The following is a 22,024-nucleotide window of genomic DNA, read 5'->3' as shown; positions in this document are numbered from 1 at the left end:
GTGTTCTTCAAGGAAGTCTTCATTCAAGGATCACAAACTTGGTAAGTCTATGTTGATTCAAGTGTTTTTGCTTCATATAAATGCTTAGAACTTTCAATTTACACACTTTGTTGTGTGTCAAACTCCTTAGAACACCCATATTTTTCGAGATTTTCCTCAAGAAGACAAGCTAGGTTCAAAGTTTCATCTTCTTCTTCATCTACATCTTGAAAACCCCAAGGTGAGCTTCATACCCTGATATCTTTTGTATTTTTCATGTTTTCGGGGGGAGGATACAAGTCAACTCTCGTTTAACCGTTGAATATTTGCATTTACCATTGTGTTATGTGTTTAACTTTTGGATCTTTACTTGAACATGAATTTTATCACTAAGATCTTCATAAAAACCATAAGAAAAGTATGTGTTGTCATATATATTACATATAAACTTGTAGATCTGGGATTATACACTCAAAATAGCAAAAATAAGTCTTGTGTTCAAACATGTATAACCTAAACTAAAAAATCAGCTTTTAACAGAAACGATTTGGTCTAATTACAGATTATTTTAACTACCTTAATTATAATATTTTTCATAACTGTTTTACATGCAAATAGTACAGGTTGATACCTTTAAAATGACTACTCTACGCATTCATATGATTTTTCTACAATTTTTAGCGATTTTTACAAAACTGCCTATCCTTTCCATAAGGATTTCGGACCGGTCTGTGAAGATGAACATTTTCACACCGGTTTGAGGACATTAAAAATTGTAATAAAAATTATGAACAAAGTAGACTCATTTTCCAAACTGTCAGAGTTTACGGAACCAAATTTCGACTTACGATGATTTTTATATAAATTTTCTAAAAACAAGAACAGAAAGGTCAAAAACAAGAAATTATTTTTATCATGCTAAAAGCTCTTATACATGTGTTAGATGCAAGTTTGTATAACTTATACATACTTTTAAAACATCTAGACATGTTAACTTATATGTACTTAATATATATATATATATATATATATATATATATATATATATATATATATATATATATATACGTCCTTATTGGGCCTGGAAATAATATGTATGTTTAGTGGGCTTTAGTGTCCTTTCACATGCTTAGTGGGCCTTAGTGTCTTTTTGCATGTTTAGTGGGCCTTAGTGTCCTTTTACAAGTTTAGAGGGCCTTAGTGTCCTTTTACATGATTAGTGGGCCTTAGTGTCCTTTTGCATTTTTAGTGGGCCTTAGTGTCCTTTTGCATTTTTAGTGGGCCTTAGTTGTCCTTTTACATTTATATTGGGCCCGGGATATACATTCTCGTTCCTTTTGAGCCTGGAAATAATATACATGTTTAGTGGGCCTTAGTTGTCCACTTACATGTTTATTGGGTCTAGAATATACCTTATATGTTTTTCTTTCTCTTTTCGCATAAATTCGATTAAGGATCTAGTGAGACGTGTCGGTTGACACCTATTGAGTGTACGATCATAGCCTGTAGTTATAACCAGAGTCTCTTGGAGGGAGAGCGGGGGTTTTTGTATAGATCTACACGTGAATGATACCCCACACCTGAGCTGTTCGCTACAGTTAGACTAGGCCAGTCTAGGGTGACAAAAACCTTATCTTATTCCGTCGACGTCCATAAATGCCAAGATAGGCAAAATTGTCATTATCTAGTATGGTTATAACGACTCACTTAGAAGAATTAACGTGATAAAAATTTACGGGAAAACCATTCTCTTTTCTCTTTGGATTACTCGGTAACTTACTCGCGCCGGTACTCAACCTCGGGGGTTGTTTTACCAGCATTCTCTTTCACAGACAACATAGGGTTGTCTGGGGGCATTCTCTTTATATTCTCTTTACATTCTCTTCATTATCTTTTTGCATTCTAGTAAACAATAACACACATGAATTAATACAAGATCAGATACAAATATTTCAAACCATTTCTTTTTAGAAAATATCGGATTTTCGGGGAATATTTGCTTCACTTTTGCAAAAGAAAAGATAACCTAGGACAGGCATGCATATATTCACAGTTTTAGAACGAGACTTACAAATTATTTTATAGAAAATATTGGATTTTCTGAAAACACTATGAGAACTACTCTAAACAAGTACAAAACCATTTTATACAAAAATGCTTATGAACTCACCAACTTTTTAGTTGACGCTTTTCAAAACGAATTGTATTCTCAGGGATCCAGTAACAGGTAATAAGCTCAGCTATGAGATCAAGTGGTGTGACTTCAAGAAATTTTACTTTTCTTACTTTTGTGTAACTGATGAACAAATTCAATATGTAAACTATGTAAGTGTGTATTTCTAATGTATGATGTTTGGTTGCTATGTTTCATTAATATTTAATTGTTATGATACTGTACATGAAGTCATCCGCCCCTGGACGTTTCGGCCGTCCCGGTTCGGGGGTGTGACAAGATGGAAGGGTCACCTCTGCTAAGGATGCATAATGGAGGTAAAGTCGTGTGATCGTTGTCATCAGCCTGGTCATATCAGGGCGAATTACCCCCGCTTAGTGGTTGGGGCAGCTCAGGTTTCGTCACAGGTGCTTCTGCTGGAAGAGAGATTTAGGGTTTCTTCAGACGATATTGCGGATATGTTATCTTTTTCCTTCTTCTTGGTTATACGAATTTATATTGCTTTGGAATGTTGTTTTGGCTTGGGTAAGCGTTATCTTTGGGTTGGTCCTCTGCTATTGTTTGGATTATATATTCAAAGATTGTGATATGCCATTCTGCATGCCGAGAGTCTCCAACGAATCATTAGTGGGTTGTATCTTGTGTAGCGGATTCCAAAGTGTTCGGTTATTATTCTGTTTTTGGTCGAGGTCGGTTCAGGGGTATGGTGCGATAGGTGTATGGTCAGGTTTTAGCGGGTTAGTTCTCGAGTATCGTCAGGGTTCAGTGGTTTTATCATCTGTTCTAGTATGATCGACAGTTGTCTATGGATGAACTTTTGGGGTTCAACACTACCGTTGCTAGGGGAGGAGCGGTAGCAGGAAGACGGTGATGTCAGTGCATGAATTGATTGGTCGTTGGAAATGTCAGAGGAGTTTTATGGTCACATGAGTTGTAGATGGTTAGGATTCAATAATTTTCTGAGGATGGAAGTTGGAGTGAAGATTCACCAATTTAGAGCAAGGGTTAAGGTTTTAGTCCCCAACATAAGAACTTAAGGAATTGGTGGTATCATGGGAGGTGATTGGAGCTATCGAACTTGCTAAGAACTTCAGGGAGTATTCTTCTGGATTTCAGGAGTGGGGCGATCATTGAGATTGGCTAGTAATGGAACGCTAGTAGTGGTAAGCGCGGGATATAGGCGGTTCATGATATATGAGGTTTGATAGGTTGGGAATCCATCAGACTTATTGGAAGAGGGAGCTTCGTCAAATCCAAGTTGGGGAGAATCGATCAAAATTTTCGGGTGTTGGATCGGGTGTGGGACTAGGGCAAGCTTCGCATTATGTTCAGGAAGAGATACGACCTAACCAGGCGTTCGGAGTGAGGATTGTATGGGTTGGGAGTCAGGAAACTTCCCAACAACTGGGTAGCGCCTTCCTTGTGATGGGTAGGAGGTTGTTGGTGGACCCATATTAGGATTCCAGGCATGACTCGATCCCAGCTTGGGCGCTTGATCGGGTGCATGTCCGACTTTGATGTGTATGGATTGATAGATGAGCAGTAAGACCATGGGCGGTGGCCATGGCAAAATAGGAAGTGTTGTAAGACTGCGGGGTAGCCTGTAGCACCCACTAGTTGGCAGTTAGCATGGGAATGTTATAAGATTGCGGGGAGGCCCGTAGCATTCATCGACCCCGGTGCAAAAGTGAGGGTGTGGGAAACCTATGATCGGTCATGGATTTCTTGGGATGGTTTAGACCAGGGTGGGACAAGTTGTAAGGCTGTGGGAGGGCCACAACATACTTGGAATCAGGAAGTAGTAGCTCATGGGAGACGATGTATGATATATGACTATAGCTGGTCATGTAGCATTCATTTTAGCATTGGGTTTGGTGGCGAGACGGTTTAGGATTTTGTCGCTAGATGATATTTTCTCTCGTAAATTGTATGGCGCGGCTGTGTGTGTGTCTTTTGACTAAGCAACCGGGCGGGAATCCGGTGTTTCAGACAGTTGACAGACAAGTTGGGACCATGGAGGTTTCAACTTCTTTTGGAAAGCAGCAAGGGACCATCACATTGATTCAGGCAGTATTAGTGATTTGGGATTCGTGTGTTGAGTCGCTTGTTGTTCGGGAAAGTGCTAAGTCACTTGCAGTTTGGATTAAATAATATCAGAGTCAATGATTTGACCCTGTTGCGCAGCTTTCGTTTGAGTCTAACCGTTGCGGGGATGAATTTTCTACTCGAAGGATTATCTGAGCCTTCTATCGAGTATAAGTGTTCTACTGTAGTATATAGTCAGTAATTTTGTTCCCAATAGAAGCATCAAGATAATTAGGGTTGGATGTGTATTGTTTAGTCTGGTATTCTATGAAGATTTGGCATGTTAGTGGTTCAGTGTGGGTGGTCTGTCGGGAAGTCAGACCAATTTGAGATGTCGGGCTTCAGAAAGGTAGATGTGGTTTCTGCAAGGGATTAAGGATTTGTTCTTCTTCGGGTTTATAGAGTTCGGCTAGGTTTGGTTTCAGTTCCTTTGGAAAGGTTGTGGTAAACTCGGGGCGTGGTCTTGTGGCTCAAGTTGTCTGGTGGGTCGGGGATGGTAAAGAATGAGTTGGAGGAAAAAATCTAATTTAAGTGGGGGAGAGTTGTAACATCCTGTTTTAGGTCGATTCATATTCGGGGCCGTGAGCCGAATATATGTTACCATAGGGCTTCAGATCTTGGGGAAGAAAGGTTTAGACTCCTTTGAGTGTGGGTAATGTAGCTTAGATGATCTGAGAGTTTGGTTTGTGTTTTTGGAGACCAAGGGTATATTGGTAAAATGGAAGTTCGGGCTTTTATGGAATTAGATTTTTGTTCGGAAAGTTTAATGGAAAGGGGTAGTTGATAGAAAGGTAGATCTCTCCGAGACCTTTCCGTTGATATAAAGAACGTGATGCCCCAAAACCCTTATTTTCGGGTATTTAAAGGTATGAGATGATTAGGGTTGCTCCCCATCAGCCTCGTTCACTTCCAAGACCTCTGGAAACCGTAATCTCAGCCCCTATTGAAGTTATGTGTCATTCTTGGGGTTATTCAAGATTTTTTGGGAGAAGAAGAGCATTTGTCGTGTATTTGTTAGAAACTTGGCTTCATCATTAGCTAGTTGTGGAGCTTTTGGACCCCTCTAAGTCCTCAAGCTCATGCCTTTCCTTTCCTTTCTTGCTAGATCTAAGTTTCCGTGCATTTTATGGCTTGTAATGTTTGTTAGCATGCATGGGATCCATAAAGTTGGCAACTTTATGGATCATGGTGATATCTTAAGTCTTATAAGTCTTAGATCTGGATTTTTATGGTTTTGGACTCCAAGCTTGAGTCTTGGTCCCTTTTCCTCCATTTTGACCTAAGTTGGTGTTTCGGTCATGTATTGGATATACATGACTGAAAAGCTTCGGTTTTTATGGCCCTTGGGGTCAAGGAAGACCCTCTAGACTGTACCATATTAAGGCTTAATGGATTAGGAGCTTAATGCTCAATTTTGGTCAGATTTGGCCTCACGACGTGAGGAATAAGACCTCACAACGTGAGATCATGTTCGAGGAAGTTTTTGGGCCAAAGGTCACGACCTCATGACGTGAGAATAAGTGCTCCCAACGTGAGCATCTCCTATGCACATTTGGGCTCTTTGATTGTTGGCTAACTTGGTATTGGACTTATCCTTTGGTTTGGGCTCATAATGGATTAAAGATTTTAGAGTAATGGACTTCTGTATGGGCTTGTCTTGGTGGGCTTTCCCTAATGCTCCTTGGATGGTGAATTAGGCATTGGTGGGTCGAATGGAGTTGGGCCTTGATTGGGCCCAATGGGCTTGGGCCAATCATGGGCTTGGTTAGTTGGGCCATTACTGGGCCTAGTGCTTGGGTTTTGACATGTGTATTGATGGAGTTTAGTTTTGGGGTTTTGGTTCAATGTTTTGAGCCGGTTCGCAGCAGATGCATTTGTAGGGTTCGTCTTTCTTTTAAGGTCAGTTACCTTCCCTGTATCCGTGGGTCGAATACACCAATGTCGGCCCATAAGTTGATGTTTATGGTGAGATGATTGTCTTTGTGATAATTTTCTGGTAAGCCAGTATTTGGTGAGGTTTTTGTGATTATTTGCTTATGATATTATGTGGTAGTGGTGGGGGTGAAATAGACCCGATATCCGGTTGAAATAGACTGAATGGTAGGTCGAGAACCCAGATATGCTTGGCAGGGTAGCTCGAGCACCCAGATATGCTCGACAATGTAGGTCAGGCACCCAGATATGCCCGACAGGGTAGGTCGAGCACCCAGATATGCTCGACAGTATGTTTGTTTTGTATGTAGTATGTTGGGGGAACTCACTAAGATTTGTGCTTACAATTTTCAGTTTGTGTTGCAGGTGCTATGATTTTCGAACAAGGGAGCTACGGATGATTGCAGTGCACGCACTACATGCTTTTGCATTTTATAATTTACTCTGATTTGAAATAAGAATGATATACATATTTTGTTAAACTTGTATGTATAAGGTTTTGGTGCATTGTTTTCTTTAATCAAAATGAAATTTTATGGTCTTATTTTTGGGATGTTACAAGTTGGTATCATAGCCTAAGTTTGAGGGATTCGGACATACTCTCGGGTGTGTCTGAACTCAAACCGAGGTTTTGGTAATGTTTTCAAAACAAAATTACATTCAAGAAAAGAGTTTTCTAAGATAAGAAAAAGGTGTGGTGCATGAAATCTGCCGAGCTCAAGTAAGTTTTCCCAGAACACCCATACATGTTATCTGTTATGATTTGAGTTACGAATCTGTGAATTGCATGCTAGTTAGGGCTTAGGATTTGCTCAGTCTCTGCATGATAGAATGCTACGAGAGATGCCTTGTTTGCCTATTGTATGAGATATTAGAATTGCATGCTAGGATGAGGCTAGGTATACTTTCAGGAATTGCTGATAGATTGGCCTGATACGTGCTGCCTTGTAGCCTAGGGAACATTGGATGTTATGCTAGATTGGTAATATGTATTGGTATTAGTAATTTCTAAGTGTATGCTTTAGAAATTGTAAATGGTTAGGATCTTATAGCCCTAGAATGATTGATTTGGCCTTATTTCATGTTCCTTATTTTGTTGTGGTCCTAGGGTAGAGTCTTTTATTCGACAGTCTATTTGATCATGTATTGTGTATAATTTGCATGCATAAGGCAATCGGAAGTAAGAGTGGAAGTTTCCAGCATGAGTTGTAGTATGTGAGTTTGAATGTTCCTTGAATATTCTATGGATTGGAGCGCTACAACACGAAGGCTGCTTGCTTTGTGCTTTGTGGGACCCTTAAGTGAGGTGAGTTAGCTATTTAGTGAATGTGTTAAGTCACATGTAGTAAAGGTTAGATAATCTCAGAGTGATGGATTTGACCCTATTGCGCAACTTTTTTTTTTGTCTAACCGTTGTAGGGATGAGTCTTTTACTCAAAGGATTATCTGAGCTTTGTTGCATGTGACTATCTTCATGAGGTAGCTAACTGTCATTATGGGGAGTTCTTAGATGAGAGGGTGAGGTCGGAAACCTGGGAAATCCTAGGAAATGCTTTAGTGGATTAATTTTCGTTGTTAGCGAGCATTTAGATTATCAGATGGAGAGGGTGACTTGGAGGATTCAAGATGATTCTTGAGGAAATTATGGATTGGTGTAGAAGGTAGCATTGGGCCCGTACTACTGAAAGCACATGATCCATACTCGAATCAGCGGGAGTCTTGGAAAATCTAAGAAGCCTGTGGAATAAGGATTCTTGGGTATATTTGGATATGTTGCGTGTTGTTTTGGTATGGTGTTGAGCACTCAGGGATAGGATTCAGATCTTGGTTCCGGCTCAGTAACAGGTCCAAGGCCAATCGATGCGTGATCGCGGAAGTTCATCTCATCGGAGATCACTCGCAGTGTTTTGGAATGGACCTCGGTGGTCTTTCGTTCAGACACGGAAAGGATTTTGGAGCTCTCGATAGTTGCCTCGGGGCCTTTCAGGTCGAGATCGTTGCGGGGCAATTGCGGGTTCATCTGGAGCCCAAGGCTTGTGGATCTCTGGGATCGTTTATTATGGAGGATCCTATTGTTAGCTCTTATCAATTGGGATCGAAGGTGGGTTATGCAACTTTTCTTCAGTAGAGTCGACCACATGATTGGATCTTCATGGAGGTTTCGCGAGCTCTATGTGAGGAGTTACTTTACATCATTGGGCGTGTCATTGACAGATTGGTTGCGAGATTCGAGGGTCGTACCTCGGCTGTTCAGAAGGTTGATGGGATGATTGGAGTATCACAGGAGCAGGAGATTGGTTTGGATATGCATCTGGGGAAGAGGAAGCGGACTCATGGTCTAGCTTGGCGATCTGAGCAGTTGGATGTTGCCATAGCTATTGTCATAGATCCGAGGAGTCGTGGTGGTTGCACGAAGGATGAAGGGGCACATGAGGATGTGAGATACATGTCTAAGTGCGCCAAGTGTGGATGGAAGGGTCACCTTCGCTAAGGATACACATTGGAGGTAAAGTCGTTCCATTGTTGTCATCAGCCTGGTCATATCATGGCGAATTGCCCCCGCTTAGTGGTTGGAGCAGCTCAGGTTTTGTCGCAGGTGCTTCAGCAGGAAAAGAGATTCATGGTTTCTTCAGACGATATTGCAGATATGTTATCTTTTTCCTTCTTCTTGGTTATCCGAATTTATATTGCTTTTGAATGTTGTTTTGTCTTGGGTAAACGTTATATTTGGGTTGGTCCTCTACTATTGTTTGGGTTATATCTTCAAATATTGTGATATGTCATTCTGGATGTCGAGAGTCTCCAGTGAATCATTAGTGGGTTGTATCTTGTGTAGCGGATTCTGAAGTGTTCGGTTGTTATTTTGGTTTTTGGTCAAGGTCGTTCAGGGGTTCAGGGGTATGGTGCGAAAGGTCTATGGTCAGGTTTTAGTGGGTTAGTTCTCCAGTATCGTAAGGGTTCAGTGGTTTTATCACCTATTCTTGTATGATCGACGATCGTCTATGCAAGAACTTTTAGGGTTCAACACTACCGTTGCTAGGGGAGGAGCGGTAGTAGGAAGACAGTGATGTGAGTGCATGAGTTGATTGGTTGCTGGAAATGTCAGAGGAGTTTTATGGTCGCATGGGTTGTAGATGGTTAGGATTCAGTAATTCTTTGAGGATGGAAGTTGGAGTGAAGATTCGCCAATTTAGAGCAAGGGTTAAGGTTTTAGTCCCCAACATAAGAACGTAAGGAATTGGTGGTATCATGGGAGGCGATAGGAGCTATCGGACTTGCTAAGAACTTCTGGGAGTATTCTTCTGGATTTCAGGAGTTTGGAGCGCCTGACAAAAATCTCTAAAGCCTTTGTGCTCAACAATTCTAAGTGGGTAATCATGTTTTGTGATCATTTTAGCATGATCAGCTCGCGAATCATCATAATTAAACTGATGTGTTGCTAAAATTGATCCCCCACTTTCATCTGTCTTAGATCTTTTTCCGGTTAACTGACTCTGAAAATCATCAATTTTATTTTGTCCAATTCGTATTTTGCATGACTTACGGTGATTATGCATCCCATTGGTTCCATTTTTGGTTGTATAAGTTATTTTCTTTCTACAATACTTACAAACAACCTTTTTGGTTCCATTAACATCTTCATAGTTGAAATGATGTCACATTGGAGATTTAAATTTCATTTGTTTCTCGTTACAGTCACTGCAGAATGGGCAGTATCATTAACCGTGTTTGAATCATTGGGTTGATTCAGATCTGAAGACATGATTACATAAATATGAAAATGGTCCAAGTTCACACAAAAACAGAAAATCAACATTACCATATCAGCGTTAAACAACAACAGAAAATCAGAATTACCAATTTACCATATTAGCATTGCATAAATAAGCATTACCCTATCATCATTACACACATCAACATTACCATATGAACATTACATAAACCAATTACAAGTTCAACATCCGAAGAAACTCAATGATAAGTTCAGTTATAATTAAATCACTGAACTGCGAAAGAATCAAACCCAATACATAAATAATAAATCAGAAACAAGAATTTGTTCATACTTAAATCACATAATAGTGAAAGAATCAAACCCAAAACATAAAAAACAAATCGAACTTAGTTGAAATCGACAGAAATCAACAGAAATAATCGACTATTTGACAGAAATCAGTAAATGAATACATCACAGAGGAAGACCGGAAGAGGAGAAATCAGAAATCAGGCTAACCTATTCGTGTAATCATGTTCGAATTGTGGAGACCGGAGAGACAAAGTCGCTGCATTCGTTTGACGTTGAAGATGACGTGGAAGTCGACCAACGGAGTGGGCACTCTGATTTCGTCGATGGGGTGTGTATGGAGATGTCTGATTCCGACGATAACGCAACGTCGGCGGGCGGTATAGAAAGTCCAAGTCGTAATGGTGACTCTGTCGTCCTCTCGTCGACGATGCTATGACGGGATTGGCCGATTGGGATCGTCGCGTCTTGGCCTTTTGGGTGGGAGTGTGAATTGTGAAGTCGTCGTACTCGTTTTGGGTAGAAGAAGGAAACGGGAAAGTGAAACCTAAACCTAAAATTAAAAAATCTATTTTGTATATGTACTTTATATTAAATATATATTTTTTTACATAAATGTACAAACGGGGCCCCGCGGGAGTACGAGACGGAAATACCGACTCCCGACCCCGGTCCCGAAAATAAACGTGGTTTAATCATGCCCCCGCCCCCGCTCCCGCTCCCGCTCCTGCTCCTGCTCCTCCTCCTGCTCCTGGATTTTTTAAAAATTTAGTCTCGTACTGTATCGGGGTCCCACGCGGGTTTTTGACATCCCTAGTTGTCTATGGATGTGATTAATAAGTTTTCGATTGTTGTGAGAGATGTGATTTTGCTTTTTGGAATGGAAACGGAGACGGTTATTGAGCGGTTTGGGCGGTTGACTTTGGAGGTTTACGGTTCGTCTGCTAATCTAGACTCCAGTTGCCTGCGACTAAGGGTCAGTGGAGTTCGAATGATCAGAATACACTTTTGCGTGTTTTGTGTTATCGAAATGACGATTCGGCTTCGAAGTTTTTTAAGAAAACGTATAATTTGCCGAAGAAAGTATGATGATTTGTTGGTGTAAAAATGGTTAGTTTGTGTACAGTTGATCTACGAGTGTCGTTTCTGTTGAAGGTAAGATGACATGTGAAGATTGATTAATTATTATTGAGTGTTAATATAAGTTCTTGGGAATTTTTTTTACTCGTGTATTTAGGTTGGATTTGTTTATTTTTTGTTTTGATTTGATGGGAGAATTTGTTTCTATTTTGGGGAGATGCTTTTCACGATAGGTGTAGTTGGGCATAAGCCGGTTGGTTTTAAATTCGTATTAGGTATTTATTTATGATTTTGTATAGTATTATTATATACTTGTTATAGGCAGCGGTTTTGGTTGCTATATGGTTCGAATTATTGGTATGTTAAATAGTAGTTTGGATTTTTTTTTTTTTTTGATTGATGTGGTTACTTTTTTGCAGAGTCGATTTGAAACTCATGAGCAGTAGACAAGTTTTACACCCTTTTCCTATTCAGCTTCCCAATTTACATAAAACTTAATTTTACACTGGATTTTTTGAGACGCAATGACTGTCTTTGTTATCCGCCAAAAACTCTAGCAGCATAAACTTAGTGGGGGAGGTGCTGAATGCAGAGTTACAACTTTTAACTACGTTTTCCATTCTTAAACCAAAATATGCACAAAGTCAGCATTCACATTAAGTATAAACTGCAATTTTTGTTTTAAGAAAGAAATATGAAAAAAAGGATGAGAGGCTGAGAAACCAGAAATTCCAATAATACTTACGAGATTAATAACAAGTACCACACTATTAATGAGCTTATTCTAGATATGCTAAACCATAAGAAGGCTCTGTAAATTTCGAATATGCACATATTAGTTAAATAATAGTTACTAACAAAGATTCATTAGAACTTGAAGAAGCTGGTTGACTCCTGGCTGAAGAAAAACAACCATTGGGTAATGCATGCCACTTATCAATGTACCCAATCGACTCCATGTCTAAGTTGGGAAGTTGGCGCTTTTTAAGCATTTTCAGGATCTTTTTGGATCTACCAAGAAGCTGAGCTGCAGTTCTGATGTTATCTTCCCTTTTCTCTATTGCATCATCATGACACTTCATGGTTATGACACGTGGCAAGTTGGTAAAGCAAGCACATAGCAAATCTGCGATTATGGTTGATATCCACTCAAAAAGTTCTTCATCTGTTGGCCAATTTTCTTGCTCATTGCAGCGAAGCAGTACGGTTTGACTGATTCTATACATGGAACTCGCAGAAATGAACTTACCAAGTGAGTGATCCAGACTTAAATTTTTCCTTGTCTGGAATTGTATCACAATTTTTGCTGCTTCATCACCCAACCATTTCAGAAAATCCTTTGAAGTTTTTCCCTTTCGAGCTTTCTTTTGAAGATTAATTTGTAGCCACTTGCAGTATACTTCAACGTCTGTCCACACACGTCTTGCTGCTTTTCTTGTTTTTACTAACTCATCATTTGCATTGAGGTTTTCTTCGATATGTCTTACAAATTGGAGGCCTTCCCTCATGCTGGCAAGCAACCCCTTGATGTTGCTGTTTGCAATGTTAGGAAGAGAAAGCGCAATGGCTGTTAATGTTACTACTACTAGGCTCCAGCAGTTTTGGGTTTCTTCTGGATGTAAAGGTGGAACTCGATCACTGTCAAACTCTATTACTCCATTGAATCCTGTAGATTTCTCAAGAAGAATCATAAGATTCCTTGGCTCTTTCTTTTCGGACTCTTGAAGAAGTCGAGTTATAGAGCTGAGCGCATTTCGTAACATTCTCATTGAAAGCTTCGCATCCTGTTCGATTTGCAGGACATAACCGGTATATTCTTCCATATCGGATATCGCATTGCTGCTAGATGCATTTGGTTCTTCCTTAAACCACTTCAAGGCAGACTTGGCAAAGTGGTAACAATAATAGAATAAGATCAGAAAAGATATGGGAATGAGACATATTGTTTTACATATAACCACAACCATTATCTGAAGCACTATACAAAAGTTCAAAATTATGTTTCTGATGTTGCGGAAAACTTTCTTGCGATGGCGGCCTGGGAGATATGAAGGGACATGGCTGTGTTTCCAATGCTGAAGCCTTTGAATCCAATGCTTCTCAACATGGAACACGTTTAGATGGTGAATGCTCCGTTTCATGGAGAGGTTGAAGTGACTGGTGGCAGTCAAACATCTGAAAATTGGTGCTATACTACCTATTATTGCCCCAATTAACTGTATGTAAACAATTAATTTGATTGACCACTTATAATCCGATATATCATTCTCAATATCTGATCTAAAAACAAGCAACAAAATAAATGCACTGTAAGCAAAGAGTGAGCATAGAACTCCAAAAGCAGAAGAAACTGGTGAACAAGCAATTGCAAATTGGGGGTTACCAGTCTCTGCCATCATCCAATACTTTTTAACCTTATGTTCAATTTCCTTGTAGGAGAAGTTTATCTGTTCATGATTAGAAGCCAAACTGTGCAACTCCTTGTACCGTTGTTGTAAAACTCTTCTAGATGCTGAAACTGTCAAGGCTACTGAAATTGGCCATGGAATCAAAAGAATTAATAGAGGGATTAATGATGCCAAATTTACCCAACCACTAATAAATTGGATCCACATATTTACTTTAATGGTGTATATGAGGATACACAAGGCCACGGTATTCAGCAGAAGTTCCTTGTCATTCATAAGACCTAAAGATGGGAGAAAGTTAGCTAACATGGTAAATAAGAAAATGATGCTGACACTCTTTGCCAGAATCTCCTGAAAGTCGTCAGACATGTCGGCGCTCAGATCCACTAGTAGCTTTGTTGATATTGCTATCAGTGTAAGAGAAACAGAATTGATGGTGAAAAATCTGCATGGAAACCAGAGCTTCCGTTGTCGAAAGCCTTGGAAGACATCAGCTGCCATTGCTAGAGTGCAAACCAGAGATGCTACTGAAATATACAATCCCACCCATGGCATGGCGTCTGTAGGAGATGTCCATGTCATCTTGCTAGACCAGAGAAAATGAAGTGTTAACTTGATCTAGTAAATACAAGAGCTAACTGATGCTTCATATATATACATAGGACTTCAAGAAAGATTTTTATTTGATCAAGGAGAATATGGATCAAACAAAGATATTTCCAGGAATCTGTGGTTAAGAATTCTATTTCAATTTTATCATGTTGTGTAATTTTTGTCCACGTTTGCTTCTCGATGGCTTGGCAGTGATTGATGTATCCAGCATATGTATCTAAGGCTTGACTCAAAGTAAACGCATAATGTTGCTAAAGATTGGCCCAAAAGTAACTTCTGAGGAGCTAGAAAGATATTTCCAGGAATGTGTGGTTAAGACTTCTATTTCCATTTTATGGCTTGACAGTTATTAATGTATCCAGATTCCAACATATGTATTCAAGGCTTGACTCAAAGTAAACGCATAATGTTGCTATAGCTTGGCCCAAAAATAAACGCATTAATTTCGAATGGATGAAATTTTTGTTAAGAAAATGATCCAATTAATTGATGGATAGTGATAAGAATAATAACAAAACCTTGGTCCATTGCGCATCATTTGAAACAGCGAGTTTTAGAATATATCTATTCCTTTATCTCATAAAGCTATAACGATATAGACTTTATTATAAAGTTATCCCTGTTTATTTTTGTTTAGTAAATTACATTTTTGGTAACTGATTTTAGCTGTTTTTTCCGGTTTTGGTCCCAAAAGTAATTGGGTTGCAATTTTGCTCCTTATTTTGATGCTTCATAACGATTTTGGAATTGGTCCCAGGTGGTTAAGGTTAACAGCCACCCATAATTTGTCTTCTTATTATTATTTTGTCTTTTATTATTATTATAGACTAAATTTCATGGTCTGTCCTTGTGGTTTAAAAAATTTCATTCAAACGGCCCTTATGAAAGTTTTCCATGCACGAATGGTCCTTAACTTTGGATTTTAGAACATGACCTGTCCGACTAACTCTACTAACAAATTCTATTAGATATCTATGAAATGACGAAAATACCATTTATTTTAATTCTTTATATGTGTGAAAGGATGAAAATACAATTTATTTTAATTTGTTATAGTATTTTATAGGCCCACCTACCCTCTTGGCCTCCTTCACCTGCTCTTGAAATCCACCTGTCAACTTTCATCACACCTCCGTGGAACCAACTCCTCCGGCAACAAATCCCTATGGACAAATATACACAGCTAAACTTCTTGATTCCCAACAATATTCTACAGTACTACGGATCAAATAACTGAGATTTTAACGAGAGCCGGACAAAAGACGAGAATAATCATTTTCTTACAGAAACCCAAAAATTGTTTGAATTCAAGGACGATATTTTGCGTTTTAATTCGGCATGATAAGCGGAAGTATCTCTAAAATTGTTGCTTTTGATGACTTGTGGTTCTATTGTAAAAACTAAAAAGAATACTACCTGGATGTTTTTTTGTGCATATCTTCTTCTTGTTGTATCAGAGCTTTGAATAATAAAAATGACAAAAGTGTAGGCCTTTGATTTGTAAAACTAAACTATAATAACGTAACCCAAATAATCAGAATTACAAAAACACAAGCTTTTCTTCAAAGGAGCTCATCTAATTTTGAAAGAAAGATAAATTGAGAAAAAGTGTGGATTTCTTGAAACAAATAACCTGTAGAGCCAACACAAGCCATCAGCTTGGAATTGTTCTTTGGATCCATATTTAGAGTTGAAAGGTATATCAGGGATGAAGCCTAAGTACTCTAATTCTTTGAGGTATACAAAGGCTTTTTGAACACAAAATTTTTGATACATTGAATGTAAGATCTTGTTGCCAACCATGGCATCAGGAATCAGGAACACAATCCATCTCGGTAAAAAGACTAAACAAATCATCATAATCCTATTTCATACGGTACCCACTTTCAGTTGAATCAAGAACTACAGAGGTTGGTTTGATTCCATACACAAAGGCTTCTTGATGAAATTCTTGATTCTTGAAAATTTCCATCTCTACATAGTGATCTCAAGTAAATCACTATACACTCCAAACAACAATTGAGTTTGACTTCTGTTGACCAGATTATTAAGGAGAGTAAGGTAGCATGACAACGATGGGGACAAATTTAGTCTCCTCATTACATTGTACATGTGAATACTCTTTTCTAATTCATCTATGCTAACATGCCATTCGATTAAAGCACCAACCATTTCATGATTATCCAATAAAATTCCTTCTTTATCCAAGGCCAAAAGCAAGGACTCAACATCCTTGAACAACCTGACCAGACCCGCACCAACAACCCATAAACCTCCTACTTTGGTTGCTAACAAAACTGATGCAGGGGCATCCACGTCATTTTCAGCTAGTATTAAAGCAGCCAATTTCATGTCTCCAACTCACCTTGGGCTTGAATCAGAATTTTGTTTTGGGTTCAAAACAGATAAATGGAGAAGTATAATTTTCTAGCAGCCTAATGGAGTTGAAAAGTCTTCCTAATCAGTTAATTAATGTTTTTAATGCTTCCTTAATTGTCTTTTAATTGATTGCAACTTTTGGTTTTTCTTTAGTCCTTTCACTTTCCTAGAGTTATGTTCCTTTTAATTTCCAACCCTATATAAGGAGATCTAAGTTGTAGTAGAAAAACGCGTCTTTGAATAATGAATTTACAATAGCTTGTGAAGCTGATTTTGAGTGTTCATACACGAAAAGAGTCGATTCTTGATTGTTGTTAGTGTAGTGATGTTTCTTTATCACGATTAACCTCAACCTTCACCAATTTGGTTGATCTTGGTGGTGCTTAATTACTTTATCCTTGATCTAATCAGGTTGTTTACCTTACCCTTGTTCGCATCCCTTTTCCTCTATCCTATTTCCACCCACTTACGCATCAACCAGGTTATCCTAGGTTGTGTTCTTATCACTTTACCGGTTTCTATCCTCCCAACAACATGGCATTTCCTCATGGTATGAGTGCAAAAGAAGCTAATAATATCAGACACGATAGACAGATTGAATAACTCTAAAGAACTACCGAAATCACAACTCTGATGATTCTAGTTCGAATGAATATGATAGAAGAAGTTTCAGAGATGATCTTAGATATGTCAAAGCAGATGCTTCGGAGTTCCATGGAGAATCAAATTCAGATGATTTTATTGAATGGTTGAATGATATCGAGAACCTTTTCGATGTCAAGGGATATTCTGATGAAAAAAGTTACAAAGTTGCTTGTTTTGAAACTTAAGAAGTATGCCTCATTATGGTGCGAGAACGTGAAAGCTAAAAGAGAACGAAGTGGCAAGTCTAAGATCCAGTCTTGGAGACATCTTAAGAAATTACTCAAAGAAAGATTCCTTCCAGATTCATACAAGCAAGATATCTACATCAAGATGACAAACATCAAACAAGGTAACCTTAGTATTGATGATTACACTCATGAATTTAAAAAACTTGTGTTAAGGAGTGGAATTTAGGACTGAACCATGACATTCATGAAAAAACTAGATCTGCAACCTTACTGGTCTTCTGAAGAAGTTTGCAAGTTACCTTCGAAGATTGAGAAGCGTGCTGTAACATCCTGATGTTGAGGTATTTTCAATTTAACCCTATGTAAGAATAAATATTGAATTTTAGTCTCTGAGTTTATGAAAGAGTACAAAATGGCCCATAGTGGCATTTTTCTAATTTTAGACATTGGGGTAGTATGATGGGCGTACATTGTGTATGCTGATCGTATTAGGGCGGACCCTAGTACGCTGGGCGTAAGTGGAGAAACTCCAAACCCTAATTTTTAGGGTTTGGTGCATATATAAACACTATTATAGCATCATTTATGATTCTCTCATCAGCTCCCATCTTAGATTTCGACCCTCTAGCAAACCCTAATTGAGAGGAGTGTTTTGAGCTCATTTGTGCCTTTTTTGTGTTCTTGAAGAAGGAGAAGTTGGTGTAAGAACCTTGAAGCTTGGAAGCAACTTAGATCTGGGATTCCTCACTTGCTAGCAACCTCTTGGAGGTAAAAAGTTCAAAACTTGATCACTTTATATTGTAGATCTAACAATTTGTTCCTTTAGGGCACTTTTGGTCCCAAATATGGTGATTCTTGAGCATGGCATGTTCTTGATCAATAAGTCGTCCTTTTAGACCTTATGGGGGGGGGGGTCTTAAGTCACAAAAATATGGTCGTAATGGTTAGGTTTACTCCATGCATGCTATAGAAGGTCTTAATGCATTAAGATTATGTTGAGATTTTGTGTTTTAAGCACTTAACGGAGTATCGAGTATTGTGCGCTTCTTTCATGACAACGTCTCTGAAGCCACCGAGCTTTGGTGTCCAACTCCCATCCATGAGGTATAAGTCTCTGTCACCCTTGACTTTTATCTTCTTATCCATCCCTCTAAGGGATTCACCTGCCACATTTTCAGTTTTCAAGGCTTCTTGCTGAGCCTCTTTAATCTGCGTAGACAGATGTGAATGGATTGTCATAGTCAATGCCTTGACTCTACGACCTGAGTATTCTTTCCGACTTAGGGCGTCAGCTACTATGTTGGCTTTACCGGGATGATAATGAATTTTGCATTCGTAGTCATTGAGTAGCTCGACCCACCGTCGTTGTCTCATATTGAGCTCCTTCTGGTCGAATATATGTTGAAGGCTTTTGTGGTCAGTAAACATAGTACTTTTCGTACCATACATGTAGTGTCTCCAGATCTTCAGAGCAAATACCACTGCTCTTAACTCAAGATCATGAGTAGTGTAGTTGACTTCGTGTGTCTTAAGCTGCCTTGAGGTATAGGCGATGACCTTTCCCCGTTGCATAAGAACACAGCCAAGCCCTTGGTTGGAAGCATCGCAGTAAACCACAAAATCTTCTATCCCTTATGGGAGGGATAATATCGGTGCGCTGCATAAGGCTTGCTTCAGCGTTTGGAACGCCTTCTCTTGTTTCTCTTCTTAGTCAAAGGTTACACCTTTCTGGGTCAATGTGGTAAGTGGTTTCACAATCTTTGAAAAGTTATCAATAAACCTGCGATAGTAGCCAGCGAGGCCTAGAAATTGACGAATTTTTGTAGGCGTCTTTGGTGCTGACCAGTTCTCAATGACCTTTATTTTGGAAGGGTCCACGTATATTCCCTCTTCGCTAACCATGTGACTCAAGAATTCGACTCTTCGAATCCAAAATTTGCATTTACAGAACTTCGCATAAAGCTTCTCTGCTCGTAGTGTTTCTAAGATCTGTCGTAGGTGTTGACTATGCGCCTTCTTACTACGAGAGTAGATAAATTTCTCATCGATGAATACAATAACGAACTGATCTAAGTAAGGGCGGCACACCCAGTTCATTAAGTCCATGAACACCGCGTGCGCATTGGTTAATCCGAAAGGCATCACTACAAACTCGTAGTGTCCATAACGAGTTCGGAAGGCTGTTTTGGGAACATCTTCCTGTAAAACTAGTAACTGGTGATACCCGAATCGCAGGTCAATCTTTGAAAAGTAGCTTGCTCCTTGAAGTTGGTCAAACAAGTCGTCTATCCGAGGTAGAGGGTATCAGGGTCTTAATGGTATGTTTGTTTAGCTCTCTATAGTCGATGCACATACAGAATGATCCGTCTTTGTTCTTTACGAACAAGACCAGTGCTCCCCAGGGTGAGAAGCTTGGTCTAATAAATCCCTTGCTGAGTAGTCCATTCAATTGGCCGGATAGCTCCTGCATCTTAGCTGGTGCAATTCGATAAGGCGATTTGGCTACAGGGGTAGCTCCTGAAATTAAATCGATTCTAAACTCGATTTGACGTTGTGGTGGTAATCCTGGCAGTTCTTCGGAAAAGATGTCGGGAAGTCGCGTACTTCTGGGATGTTCTTTATGTCTTTCATTTCTTGGCTCATATGAACTACATGAACAAGGAATGCATGATATTCCTTCCGTAAGTACTTCTGGGCTTGTATACTTGAGATGATCCGAAGGTTCGTGTCGGGTTTGTCGCCATAGATAACTAGGGTTTCGCTATTTGGTAGATTAAGACGAACGACTTTCTCAAAACACATGATGTCAGCACGATGAAGACTCAACCAATCCTTGCCGATAATGACGTCGAAACTTTTAATTAAGACTGGCATGAGGTTGATTTGAAATGAATAGCTATCTAGAGAGAGGGCGCATCCTATGTATACATCGTTAGCGCTCTCAGTTTTCCCATTAGCCATTTGTACGGTGAACGTTTCTTTTAGTGCTCGTGGTTGTTGTTTAAGTAAGTGTGCAAATTTTTGGTTCACGAAACTCCTCTCCGCTCCACTATCAAATAGTATGCATACATAAGAGTTATCGAGGAGAAACGTACCAGTAACCACTGTAGGGTCTGCCACAGCTTCCTCATGGCCTATCGCCAAAACTCTCCCTACTCCACCAGCATTCCCTGCTTTTGGGAAGTTCCTCTTGTAGTAACCAACCTCACCGCACCCGTAGCATGCATGGCCTACTCCAATGCCAGGGACCTGGGTGATTGGTCTTGCTGGAGCCTTACAGAAACGGGTCGTGTGCCCCTTCTTGTTGCAGTTAGCACACTGCATCTCCCGACAGGGTCCGACGTGGTGGAAGTTTCACTTGTTGCACTTCAGCAAACTCCCAGCGTACTGTTTTGTTGGTGCAATGACAGCAGGTGCTGTTGCAGCATGAACAACCACAATCTGCTGGTTCTTCGCATAGTTTTGCGCCGAGTTGTTCTTCTTCCTGTCCCAAAACTTCCTATTGTTGTCGCTTGTTTTGGCTGGTTCTGGGATAGCAGGGGTTGTTGTTGGTGTGCGTACTCCATGGTCAATGAGTTTCTGTGCCAATCGTTTGGCACTGTCGAAGGTAATGGGGTTTAAAGACAATACATTCCCCTGAAAAGGAGGTACCAGCCCCCAGATGTACCTCTCAATCTTCTTTCCCTCAGTGCGGACCATCCCCGGACAAAGAGCCACCAGATCACTAAACCTGGCAGTGTAGCCTACAATGTTTGAGCCTTTCATGGTTAGGCTCCAAAGTTCCTGTTCAAGTTTTTGAACTTCGCCCCTCGGGCAGTACTCCTCTGTCATGAGGTCCTTCAGTGTTTCCCAGCCCATTGCATTAGCCACTATGAGAGTAAATGACTTGACATGGCCATTCCACTATGTGAGGGCTCTGTCCGAGAAGGTGCAGGCAGCAAATTTTACTTTGCTTCCTTCCGGGCAGGAGCAAATCTCGAAGATAGACTCCGTTTTCTCTATCCATTGCGATAGAGCGATAATTCCTCCACCTCCATTAAAGGCTTTGGGTTTGCAGTTGGTGAAGTCTTTGTATGAACACTCCCTAGGATGCCCATGACTATCACCTTGAGTCAAGTTAACACCCGTTCCACCTCTGCTATTACCGCTAGCGTTTATTTGAGTTAAGGCTGCTGTTACAGCCGCAGTCACTGCAGCTTGGAAAACTGCAGGATCGTATTGTGGAGGAGGTGGTGGTTGAGTTGGAGTTATCGGAGGATTACGTCTTGTTGATCTACGAGGAGGCATATTTCAACTGTAAGTTTACAAAGATGAAGATAGTAGTAAGCATTCAATAGTGAGAATAACGAGAGTGATCCTTAATCTAACACACCATAGATTAACATGTAAGTAATGAAGTGTTTGCAATTGTGTTCTACCATTTGAAAGATGAAAGGAATTGGATAAGGATTTTCCAAGAGGATTGGATGTTTGTCAATATCATTGATATTATAGATGTAAGGAGTTCATGAAAATTTGA

The 22,024-nt window shown here is 39.7% G+C and overlaps 1 protein-coding gene across 1 annotated transcript; it reads right to left on the bottom strand.

Moving 5' to 3' along the window:
* Positions 1–12,112: 12,112 nt before the first annotated feature.
* Positions 12,113–14,263, bottom strand: LOC145116518 (uncharacterized). The gene has a single exon (XM_079052851.1). The coding sequence runs from the start codon at positions 14,261–14,263 to the stop codon at positions 12,113–12,115; it is 2,151 nt and encodes a 716-aa protein (XP_078908977.1).
* Between the last annotated feature and the right edge of the window lie 7,761 nt (positions 14,264–22,024).

The sequence above is a fragment of the Lactuca virosa genome, chromosome 1 (genome assembly GCF_052849685.1).
Source record: "Lactuca virosa cultivar CGN04683 chromosome 1, Lactuca_virosa_CGN04683_v6, whole genome shotgun sequence".
In the NCBI taxonomy this organism is placed as follows: domain Eukaryota; kingdom Viridiplantae; phylum Streptophyta; class Magnoliopsida; order Asterales; family Asteraceae; genus Lactuca; species Lactuca virosa.
This window is presented reverse-complemented; position numbering and strand designations above follow the sequence as displayed.

Excerpts from the sequence above, each read along its gene's own strand:
- LOC145116518 (XM_079052851.1), bottom strand. The coding sequence starts at position 14,263 with ATGACATGGACATCTCCTACAGACGCCATGCCATGGGTGGGATTGTAT.